Source organism: Monodelphis domestica, chromosome 1 (assembly GCF_027887165.1).
Source record: "Monodelphis domestica isolate mMonDom1 chromosome 1, mMonDom1.pri, whole genome shotgun sequence".
NCBI lineage: Eukaryota > Metazoa > Chordata > Mammalia > Didelphimorphia > Didelphidae > Monodelphis > Monodelphis domestica.
In genome coordinates, this window is record NC_077227.1 from 505,004,531 (window position 1) to 505,016,593 (window position 12,063).

Below are 12,063 nucleotides of genomic sequence, written 5' to 3' on the forward strand. Positions count from 1 at the left end.
CTAGGAAGTCTACACTATCCACCTCATTGATATTAAAAATTCTTAGTGATGGTATCTTTTGTTTTTATAATTTTCATTTCCTAATTCATTGCTCCCTTTTCCCAACAAAGAATAAGAAAGATCATTTTTTTTTAGTTCAACAACACTCACCATCACTCCCCACCTCTGCAAAGAAGGTAGTGATGCATATTCTCTTAACTCTCCTTCAAGTCTAACCTTGGTCATTATAATTATATAGTAATAGCTTATAATTTTTTTTGTTTTCTTATTTCTTATAACCAGTGTCTAAATTACAGAATCTAATGACCTTTTCTCAGTCTTTATTTTCTTTAAGCTTTAAGACTGCAGTATTCAATTTTTTTGGTATCTCTTTCACCTGAATTCTCTCTTCTACAGTGACTTCCATGTCTTTGTTCCACTGGTTTTATTCTTACCTATGTGACTGCTCTTTTTCAACCTCTTCCAGGAATTATTATCTTGCTCTTACACCCTAATCACGAGAACTCCCAAAGGTGCTCCCTAAGTCTTCTTGTCTCTGTTCTTTTCCTTGGTAGTCTCATCTATTATTATGGGTTTAATAACCATCTCGGCAGAAATCACCCCTAACTTTTATATATTTCTAATTCGTAACAGAGATTGCCTCTAAATTACTAATTCTTAATCTTTCCTTTGAACTCCAGGTCTATACCAGGGCAGGAGGTAGTATATTGTGTGCGACATTGTCTCATCTGTAAAGTGGGCATAATAATAGCACCTACATTACATAGTTAATTTGAGGTTCAATTGAAATAACATATATAAAATAATATATATAAAACATTTTTCAAACTTTAAAGCATTATATAAATGTGTTAGGGTGAGCAGCCGGGTAGCTCAGTGGATTGAGAGCCAGGCCTAATGACAGGAGGTCCTAGGTTCAAATCTGGCCTCAGACACTTCCCAGCTGTGTGACCCTGGGCAAGTCACTTAACCCCCATTGCCTAGCCCTTACCACTCTTCTGCCTTGGAACCAATACACAATATTGATTCCAAGATGGAAGGTAAAGATTAAAAAAAAATGTGTTGGCTTTTGTCTTCATTTACTTTTAATATCTCCATTTGGATATCCATAGAATACTTTTTAAAAGTTATTAAATTCAACATATATAACTCATTAATTTCTTCTCTCCCTCCCCCCCCCAAAATAAACAAACATCTAGCTCCTCTTACTATGTTCTGTTTTTCTGTCAATGATGTCATCATCCTTCAAGTCACCCAGGCTCAAAATCCTTGAGTTAGCTTCAGCTTTTCCTTCTCTCTCATTTAGTCAGTTTTCAAGTCTTATCAGGTCTGTTTCCATAACATTTCTTGTCCCCATTCCTTTTTCTCCACTCACACAAGCCACCACCCTAGGTCACGCCCTCTGTCCTGGACTATTACAACTTCTAATTTGACTTTCTACCTTGAGTCTCTCACCTCTTCTACCAATCCTCCACATATATCCCAAAGTGCTTTTCTTAAACTACAAAGATTTGTAGTTTATGTCAGTTGAGCAGATTACAGCTTTTACTTATCTGCCAATAATATAGAAATTCATCTGTGCAGAAAGTTCATTTTGTATCTAAAATTTTGAGTGCTATTTTTTTTAAACCCTCACCTTCTGTTTTAGAACCAATACTATGTAATTGTCCAGGGTCACACAGCTGGGAAGTGTCCGAAGGTAGAGTTGAACCTCGTACCGCCTATCTCTAAGCCTGACTCTCAATCCACTCAGCCACCCAGCTGTCCCCTTTTGAATGTTATATTGATAAAATGTTCTGTATATGTTTTTGTACTCTGACTTATTAACATTCATTTTTACATTTTTATAGCAGTTCATATTTTATAGCACGTTACATTGTTTAACTGTTTAATAAAACACTTTCTTCATTGTCTTCTTCTGAACTAAGCAGACCAAATATGCTCATGCTACAGATAAAGGATTTGAGACACAGAAACTAAATAATATGTCTCAGTCCATGTGGCTGGTATAGAAGCTAAAGTGTGAACCCAGGGCTCTTGTCTTTTTTAAATGTTCTATGAAAACACACTGCTTTTTGGTGAAAGGAAGTGATTCTGTATTCAGTAAAATCTTTTGTTTAGCTTTCATGTAATGATTCATGATTTGTTTTAAGATAGTATTAATTTGTGAGGAGCAGATTTTAAATTCATGTTTTCATAGCCATCATAGAGATTCACAAATCTCATTTTTTTAAATTATAACTTTTTAAACCAGCTTATTAAATTGAAATTAGTATTCACCTCGAGTCTTAGGTTATTTCCCTCAATAATGTGACAGCCAAATTCACTAACATTATTTCTTCTTCAGCTACAGACAAGCCCAGAATATGGTCAAGGAATGAATCCTATTAGCCGTCTTGCCCAGATCCAACAGGCCAAAAAAGATAAGGAGCCTGAATACATGCTTCTCACTGAGCGAGGTCTTCCTCGTCGCAGAGAGTTTGTGATGCAGGTAGGTGAAGTGGTAGGTTGGGCTTGGCCATGCTAAGATGACCATTTTTAATAGACTGAAAATGTTAATGAAAATGTAGTTTTGTTTATTGTTTTTCTTCTTTTGTTATCAAGTATTTAACATATAGGCGACAACTTAGATTTGTATCTTATTGACCCCCATAGGTTTGTTACCATTGCCATATGGCCCTTCAGAAGGATGACTCTTAAATTTTCCCCAGTTTTTGCCTAGAATTTGTTGCTTAGGGGTATATTGCTTCCCTGCAAGTCTATTCTTGCTCCTGGAATTGATGGTATATAGAAAGGTTTTGCTGGGCTTAGTGAAATTCTGTCATGTGGGCAGCCTAATGTAACCTTACATTTGGATACCAGACTCTGTTTGAGAGAAAACATTCTTTGAAATGTTTACCCACTTTTTAAATGTCCTACTGTAATATTGTGATCCCTCTTTAAACTCTGTAAATGATATGACTGGTTTAGTCAACAATTCTAAATACTCTTTACTAATTTAGTCAGGAGGTTTTCCTCCCAAACCATCTTTAGCCTTTCATCCATACATGACTTCAGATAGGTGAGATTGTTGTGTTCTTTCTTACAGGACTATAGCAGCAAGTCATCCAGGCTGTTCTAAGCTAGTTTTTTTACCTACGCATTTGGTATGCCCATTTTTTTATACCTAGAATCACTTAGAGGAAGAACTAATAGGAGACCATGAGATGAAGTAAATCATTCTTAGAAGATCAAAGTTAGAAGGGACTTTTAGCAAAGAATAGTGTAGAAGTTAGTCCTGGAAAGACCATTAAAGTTTATTTATACTAATTCTTTTATTCTCTCTGTATTAGAAGTGCTCTAGGGTTTGTGACTTTATAAATGGACATCAACTTGGATGAAACTTTTAAGCCAGTTCACCTTTCTTAGATTATTCATTCCTTAACAGAACAACCATGGTTTTGATATTTGTACCAAACACCTAATTACAGATGTGTTGCTTGACTTTGTGCAGGTCAAAGTTGGTGGCCATACTGCTGAAGGAATGGGCACAAATAAGAAGGTAGCAAAGCGCAATGCAGCTGAAAATATGTTAGAGATCCTAGGTTTCAAAGTCCCCCAAGCCCAGCCCCCCAAGCCAGCACTAAAGACAGAAGAAAAGGTAACCAACCCCCTGCATGTTAATTTCTTTTTCTGTCATTCAGCGACAGCTATAATCTCAATCTCAATTTGGGATCAAATAGGAATCAACATTAAACAAGGTTCTTAAGAAAGTCATAAAAATCATATCTTTAAAGAAAATGATGGAGTAGTTGTTTCAACACTTCAAGCATGAGATTGTGGTCAGAAGCAGGGTGATATCTTTTAAGTATCTACAGACTGCCTGTACAGAATCATTTTTGAATTTTTATCCTTGTTTAGTGCCTTAAAGGCACTGGACAGTTGTTCAAAATCAATTCCTTTCCTCTTCTTGTAAAATGATGGCTACTTGTGCTTGGAATTTGTGTGCAATTTAGTCTTATCTTGGCATATAGAGGCAGAATGGCAAAATGGTTGAAGAACTCTTCTTAGAGCCAGGAAGCCTTGGGTTCAGGTCCTACCTCTGACAGAGATGATTTTGTGACCCTAACTAAGTCACTTAACCTCTGACAGCTGTAGGAAATTCTCTAAAATTAAGATGCAAAGATGGTGTTGTCCTGCTTTGGTAAAGGAGGTTTTGTCATCTGGGAGTTCCCTCTTATCAATAAATCACAGGTTGAGGATCTCTCCAGTAAAGTGTGCTTAGGAGTCTGGTTAACCTGAAGTTTACATTAGTGAGTGATAAAGGCTTGATTTTCCAGAACACAGACAGAGTGTGATGTCAGATTTGGAAAAGAAGGCACAGATTTCTGGGGGTTTTGATGTGAAATTTTTTTCCCTGCTAATGCAGGTTACCTGGTGCTCAGAAATGGCAGATGATATCAAAGTCATCCTGGACATTTTCAGTTGTTCACAGGAATGGACAAGCAGTTCATCCTAGTGAAATTTCTAATGATTTTCTCCTTTCACATTTTTAAATGGTTTTGTCAGGATAACCCTGAAAACACCCTGATTGTTTGGTTCACTTGTGCTCCACACAGCTCTAAGAAAAATTATCAGCTGCTTCTTCAGAACAGTAGAAGCCCTAAACTGCCTTGTGTTAATTATTTGTTTTTAAAAATTTGGAACGCTTTATGAATTTGCATGTAGTTCTTGTGCAGTGGCCATGCTAATCTTTCTTTATCGTTCCAATTTTAGTATATGTGCTGCCAAAGTGAGCAGTAAACTGCCTCATTTTAATATGTCCTATCTAAACATTGACTTTGCTTTTAAAAATTTCCTGCCCAAAACTTGCAAGGGTAGCTTTAGCATTAATTACGAAGGTGGGGGTGGGAGGAGGGGGGGTGGCGTTCCATTTGACTGAATTTAAATCTATGTCTTTGACGATTCAGTCATAAACTGTCAGAGCTGGACAGGCCTCTAAAGGTCATTGAGTGCAATCACTTCATTTTGTAGATGAGGAAATTGAGGCCCCAAGAAGGGAAATGACTTGTCCAGTCACATAGAAAGGTATTGATAGCTGGAACTTGAACCTTGATCTCTTGCCTTCCCTTCCAGTGCTGTTTCCACTACACCACACTGCCTTTGTTCTGTTTGAAACAGTATCTTGCTTTTCATCTCACTTGATGATGATGTTAGTCCCAGAATGTTCTTTGATTTATAAATTAAGGCTCAATAAAAAAGTTCCTTTGCATTAATGCGATTTCACATTATTTGATCATCTTTTGGCTCCTTTGGGTTAAGTTGTCCATTTCTTACTGCTCTTCCTTTGAATGCCATTGTTTAGCATTTTTGGGTTAAGAGAAAACCATGTTTCATATAGCTCTGGTGTCCGAGGACACAGAAAAAAAAAGAAGTTTGATGGTTTTCTGTATTAATAGGAGAAATGCAGCATATCTTGGGTGGGTGGTTGATCTTATATTCTCTGGGAGAGTGAAGGGCCTTGTATTGGGTTTTCTTGCATACGGGAGTGGTGACCCTGTGCTCCTGCACAATTCTGGGGAATGATAGAGCTAATCTAGAACTCCAAACCAGAACCCCATGGACCTTTTCCTGACTTGTAAATACCAAGAGCTAATTTTTCCTCTGTGCAATCAAATTCTTTAGAGAAATGCTATTGGTTTGTCTCTGACTTTGTTTTTTTAAGACCCCAGTAAAGAAACCAGGTGATGGAAGAAAAGTTACCTTTTTTGAGCCCAACTCTGGTGATGAAAATGTGACCAGTAAGTGTAACCTCATTGGAATTTTGAAATGGATTGGTCTAATGATGTGCATATTGTATTTTGTGGAGGGGGAAAAGGAATTATCAGTTAGTATTACTTTATGATTTATACTTGTTTATCTCTTTTTTTCCTGCCCCAAAATTCTCTCTACCCTGTACTTGCCTTTGTCATTGGAACCTTTTGCTTTATTGATTTTACTTTGGCTAAGTAGCAGTTTCATTGGTCTCCTTTGTTTCTTTCTTTGTCTTTCTCCTCATGTTCCCTTACATGCTGTTCCATATAGAACAATTTGAATATTTATTGTTTCTTCTTGCCTTCTTTCTTTTCACTTTTTTTCCCCTTGCACTAAGAATCTCAAGACCTGAGTTCTAGCCCTAGCTCTCCAATTAGCAGGCTTTGTGACCTTGGGCAGGTCACTTCCCTTTCCAAATGTCATTTTCCATAAAATGAAGTGATTAGATAAGTAAATCTTTAAGACTCTTCCCTAGCTCTGTGTTCTAAGGTCTCATCCAACTCTGACATGCATCTTAGTCTATCCCAAAAGTGAATAGATAAGAAGGGACTTTTCAGGGACTTGTTGCCTCCTTTTTCTTGAGTTCAGTCCCATCATTCCTTTGTTTCTATTGCATCTCTCTCTGAGACTATGCTCCAATTTGGCAAGCAAGTTGCATTGCTGATCCTTGGGTTTGTATAACATTTTAAATATTGATTGGTGATGCCCCATCTATATATGACAACACATATACTTTTAATTCCATATGATTTTATGTGCATGTTGCCACTTTGCCTTTTGTTTTAATATCTATCATACATTCGGGTTCAGTGGATGTTTTGAAATTATGTACATGTCTCCCTAGGTAATAAGGAAGATGAATTTAGGATGCCTTATCTCAGTCATCAGCAACTTCCAGCAGGAATTCTTCCCATGGTGCCTGAAGTGGCACAGGCTGTAGGAGTCAATCAAGGACATCATACCAAAGAGTTTACCAGGGTAGCTCCGAATCCTGCCAAGGCAACTGTCACAGCCATGATTGCTAGAGAGCTATTGTATGGGGGGACCTCCCCAACAGCTGAGACCATTTTAAAGAATAACATCTCCTCAGGCCATGTCCCCCACGGGCCACTTACCAGACCCTCTGAACAACTGGATTACCTTTCCAATGTCCAAGGAATCCAGGTAATTTTTTGTGGACCACATTCCATTGACTTGTCTTTTCACATCTTGCAGCTTATTAGGGAAAGAGGGTCTTACTAAAGTTTATAGAACTATTTTTGGACATTTACTGTGTATCAACAAGACCTAATTATAGATCTTCTTTTGTTTAGGGAAAAGACTGAATTAACCTCCACCTTGATCTATCTAGACTTTTAAGAATTTTAATTCAGCTTTTAGAGTGGTACTTTATATTGTGGATCTGAGAAAGAAAGAAAGAATTGGAAAATGGCATGTCACTTAGCTTGGTTGCTGAGAGGGTATCTAGTACCTTTGAAAAAATAGACAAGCCATCTGGAGAAACTAAGCCCTTGACTAAGTGACATTTTTATAAAATAGCCTTTGAAAGGGACACCTTTGACGATGATGACATTCTTTACATATGACATTTTGTTCACTAAGATGGAGAAGTGATTGCTTTTTTTACAACTGGAGAAGTTAATAGTTATCAGGGTCCTTGAGAGGTACTTAAAGGTGAGGATTGATTGTGTCTTTGAAGACCTCACTATCTCCTCAGCAACCAGTTAATGAGGGTTGCATGGCTGTGTGAAATACAGAAATATTTGTCTGTGGTCTTTGACTCCTTTCTGACCTAACCAGGCCTACTGCTAGTGACAAGTATGGAAATGATAGCCAGAGTAAAGCAGGCGGGATCCCTCTGGCCCATTCCTCCTAACCCCTTTGTAGGACAAGCTGAAAGTTACACAAGCAATTTCCTAGTTGCCCTTAGAGATGACAGTAATATTTTTTTCATTGCCTTCTTAGGTGGAGTACAAAGACTTCCCAAAAAACAACAAGAATGAGTTTGTCTCTCTTATAAATTGCTCCTCTCAGCCACCTCTGATCAGCCATGGAATTGGAAAGGATGTGGAATCCTGCCATGACATGGTATGTTAAACACTTAAGTGATTTTACCTATTTTTGGAATGGCTCTTTTGTTTGAAAATTAAAGTTAAAGCTGCAAATTTAAAAGACCAGTTGCTATTCCACTCAGTTCAATTGGTTATTGACCTCATGTTTCCTTTGAACATCCACTCTCTTTCTATATTACCTCTTTGCAAGCTCCCATTTATGCAGAATACTACCCCACCACATTGTTGTTACATCCTGAGTTGTTCATACAGATTTCTGATTCTATTTCTCAGAAAGAATTAGTCGACTTTCGACCTAGCTATAATGCTGACATTTCTCAGGTGCAAGGGGTAAAATGTAAGGGGTTAAAATTAAAGGGTTGGATTTTTAAGAGTATGGTCACCTATTACTCAATTCCAAATGATTTTTTATAGTAATTTATTTACAAAAGGAGAAGGAGTAGAAAGTAAGAAAATGAGAGAGTAGAATAGAGAGGCCCATTCAGAACCAGGCAGGGCTTAAGAGGCCCCAGCAAATGTGGCCCAGAGGTAAATTAAACAAGGGTTTTAGCCTCAAGGTCCCCTCCACGATGAGGGGGCCTCTCCTGAAGCTAGTCCCTCCAGAAAATCCAGGAAAGTGAGAGATTTAAGAACAGTTTCACCAAGTCCAAGGTCTCAGGTCCCATAAACAGATTCTTCACCAGCCGCCTCCAACTCAGAACTCCGAAGAACAAAGAACACAACTTATAGAAAGTTGTAACTTCTTTTAAAAATGCTTCTTTGCATCTCTTCCTGTGCCTTCCTTTACTTTTATTTTATTGTACTAATTATAGTCTATAGTTTTGTTTAGGCCTGCCTGGGGGCAGTCAGTGGGTTCTGATTCATCACCCACTTTCACACATGTTGGTCACAGACCTCCCCTACTTAAGGATAAGTGAGGTGTATATACTTCTGGTTATTAAATCTAAATCACAAGGGGGAGAATTATTCCTCCTGGCACAAGATATACACCAGCAAAAGAGCTATATTTATTTTTATTTCCTTCTTATAATAACTTCTTTTCCTTCCCGTACTACTCCTGTCATTTGAGACTAGAATCAGTAGTCTTGAGTCATAATGTTCCTAACAGATCATGTTGGTGAAGATGTGGCACACATGCCGGGTGGGGGGAATGGAGGAGGCTGCTCCCTTCCTCTTCTTCCTAGCACCTGAGGACATTGCTCACATGCCCTGTCCCTCCCTCTCCCCAGCAACCCAATGAGAGCACTTCCTCTGCTGTCTGGGGTAATGCGGGGGGCTCACAGGCAGCTTGAAGGTGCAATTGGGGGGACATGATCTCTAAAAGGTTTGCCAGTGCTTTCCTAGACCAATGTCTATCCTTTCGTTAGACCTTGGAAACCTCTTAACTCTTAACCGAATGAAATTCTTCATAGCCTAATGGGCAGCCCCTGGAATACCTCATGCTGTCAGTGAAATTCCTTTTATACTTAATGTTTACCTAAAGAATCTGCAGTTTCCTCAATATGAGTATCCTCCTGCCATACATTAGTGGACAACTTTCATGAGTTGGCATGTCTGGGGGAAAAAATGCATCTTCTGGTGAGCAGCATTCCCTGGAGAAGAGCTTCTTTTAATTTAGACTGGTCAGGCCTGTACCCCAAGGCATAGGATTCACCAGAGCTTGTGGCCCACCTCAGACAGCCCCAGTCCATCTCCTAGCTATCGGGAGGATCAGAGAAGTGTCTTTAGATGGGGAAATGTTCTTCCTCAAACTAATCAAGTGGGATGCTGCCCAATCTTACTCTGGTCATAATTGGTGTGCGAGCCCCATTCCCCCCCCCATCAAGGTTAATGAAAAATGTCCTTCCTTCTCTCTTCCCCTCTCCAGGCTGCACTGAACATTTTAAAGTTGCTGTCTGAGTTGGACCAACAAAGTACAGAGATGCCAAGAACAGGAAATGGACCAATGTCTGTGTGAGTGAATTGTTACTTTGGGAATCTTTTATCCCCTCACACAGTGAGCCTCACCTGTAAATCCAGGCCCATTTGCTGGACTTCCTCCATGTGCTTTTTTTGGGGAGGGGCCAGGGTCTAACTGCATTACATCTCCTAACTTTTTTGTTATTGTTCTTTTTCCTTTAAAGGTGTGGGAGGTGCTGAACCTTTTCTGGCCACAAACCACTTTAAAAATTCAACATATATACTGAATATACTGAAACTGCTTTGCAATTTTGGAATTTCTGATGCCTCCAGGGGGCGGAAAGATGTGGTGAATGATGAAGTGGAGAAGAAGGCAATAGTGATGAGAATGGAGACAAAGAGGAGGAGGCTGTGATTGTGAACTCTCATGGTTTCTTCTGGTGGGGCCAGACAGGAGGTGGCAGTGGGGGAGTTCTGACAAGACCTAAAATCATGCACAAGCTACTGCTTGGATATGTTTGTGGGGAAGGAGGGCCAAACGAAGGGAGACCAACTCTTGGGCTCTTGCATTGAGTGCTCCTTTCTCCACTGAAGTAATTGTTCATCATCCTGGAGTCACATGGTCTTCTTCAGTGCTTTGTCTTGTGTTTTTATAGATGTGTGAAACCAGAAATGGAAAGCAATCCCCTTCTCAAACTGGCTAACTCCAACCTTTAGGGACAGACACTGGACAGCAGTGCCTGACAGGCGTTGTTAGACTTGACCCACGTCTGAAAGCACCAGAGAAAATCAAATGCTTCCTATTCAGTGTAACCTGTTATAGAGTGAGTGCTGCAGCCCTTCCATCCTCGTAGTTACAGAAATCATAACCATTGCTTTATCCTAAGACAGTGAAACATTCTGAGTTTCCTTTTTTGTTTTGATTGAAACGACACTATACGTTTTTTTCATTTGAAAGTTTCTCAATTGTATCTAGTTATATAGCACAGTTTAGAAACTTGTCCGAGACTGACGTTCTCTGTAAACTAACCTGCAAAGATCATATCCATGTATGTGGCTCTACACTTTGTTTTTATCGGGAAGGCCTAGGACCATTCCGATGATGCCAATTGTGTGCCATTCTGTTTAATGTCCCAGATAGATCTATCTAGCTATATATAGATATTGATATGAAGATATCAATATCTATATATATGAATATATATATGAATATATATATATATATAACCTTGATGAAGTTGCCCAATGGTTATGTAAATTGGACATTTTAGGAATTTTAAGCTCACATGATCATTTGGTTCATTTACTATTTCCTTTTTTTTTGTTAAATACAACAGAACTTAAAATAAATGAATTTTGATCTTTCTTTTTAAAGATTATTAAAGAATAAATGTGTGTGTATATATAGCTCTCTGTGGCACACAGCTTTCACAACACTACAGGATATGATCTCAGTGTAGTGCATATAAAAACCGCAGATTGATTTTCCTTGAGTGCTTTATACTGTTGAATTACATCTCCATGTAGGGCTGAAAAAAATTAACGATGTTTATATATAAAACTGTGTTGCTTTTGATGTTGTGTTATTGTGCACAGAAATGTGTGCAGTAAGTTTTTGCATATGGTCCAGGTAAAAAGCACGGTCGCCTTGCAAGTTAAGTACTGCTTCAGTTCATTGTTCACGCTGGAAATTTTTTCTCCCCATGGAATGTAAGTAAAACTGAGTGTTTGTCACCAATAAATGGTCATACTAAATTTTTTGGGTTAATTTATTCTTGTATACCATTATTGCTGGATTGCTTCCCCCTTCCTAGCCCACCTTTTTTGTAGGGGAGTGGAGGGAAGGATTTGTAATGCTAATGTGATTCAGTTTGGCCAGTAATCAGAAGGTCTGAAATAACTTTATATAAAAACAATTGATCAATAAAATTGCAACTAATGAATCTTGGTAATCTTGAGCAATGACTAAAGAAAGGGAATATAGATTCTGTACCCTGAAATCTCATGGGTCATTGGACTATGTTGTTAATGGTTGTGCAGTTGTAAACAGGACAGGGACAACTTCCTCTGATGTAGGCCCTTCTGAAGTTTCTGTTAGATCTCTCCCATGAGGCCACACTGGCAGACTGGCTTTCCCTTCCAAGCATCCTTTTGGAGTTGGGGAGGCCTCAGGCCTTTCCCAGAGACATTGACCAGATTCTCAGGGGAGGTGAGCTGTGCCTTAGCTGGTACAGCTGCACCAAAATAGGGCAGCCTCACCCTTGTTCCCACTACTGAATTTATCCTGGCCACCAGAACC

The 12,063-nt window shown here is 38.8% G+C and overlaps 1 protein-coding gene and 1 non-coding gene across 13 annotated transcripts in view; one reads left to right on the top strand and one right to left on the bottom strand.

Annotated features, from left to right (window-relative positions):
• The window catches only part of STAU1 (staufen double-stranded RNA binding protein 1), a 60,695-nt gene extending 48,988 nt beyond the window's left edge, over positions 1 to 11,707 (top strand). For 11 of the 12 annotated variants that reach the window (XM_007475764.3, XM_007475766.3, XM_007475767.3 and 8 more), the window contains 7 exons: positions 2,348 to 2,491; positions 3,494 to 3,640; positions 5,705 to 5,780; positions 6,638 to 6,957; positions 7,759 to 7,881; positions 9,733 to 9,818; positions 9,989 to 11,519. In XM_007475764.3, the coding sequence (XP_007475826.1) occupies positions 2,348 to 2,491; positions 3,494 to 3,640; positions 5,705 to 5,780; positions 6,638 to 6,957; positions 7,759 to 7,881; positions 9,733 to 9,818; positions 9,989 to 10,004 (912 nt within the window). In that variant the 3' untranslated portion in view covers positions 10,005 to 11,519. Of the gene's footprint in view, positions 1 to 2,347; positions 2,492 to 3,493; positions 3,641 to 5,704; positions 5,781 to 6,637; positions 6,958 to 7,758; positions 7,882 to 9,732; positions 9,819 to 9,988 lie in introns of all 12 variants that reach the window. The other variant, XM_007475765.2, reaches the window with a different exon arrangement.
• Positions 4,674 to 4,779, bottom strand: LOC130456620 (U6 spliceosomal RNA). Its single transcript, XR_008915690.1, has one exon. It is a non-coding gene; the product is annotated as a U6 spliceosomal RNA (small nuclear RNA).
• Positions 11,708 to 12,063: the final 356 nt, after the last annotated feature.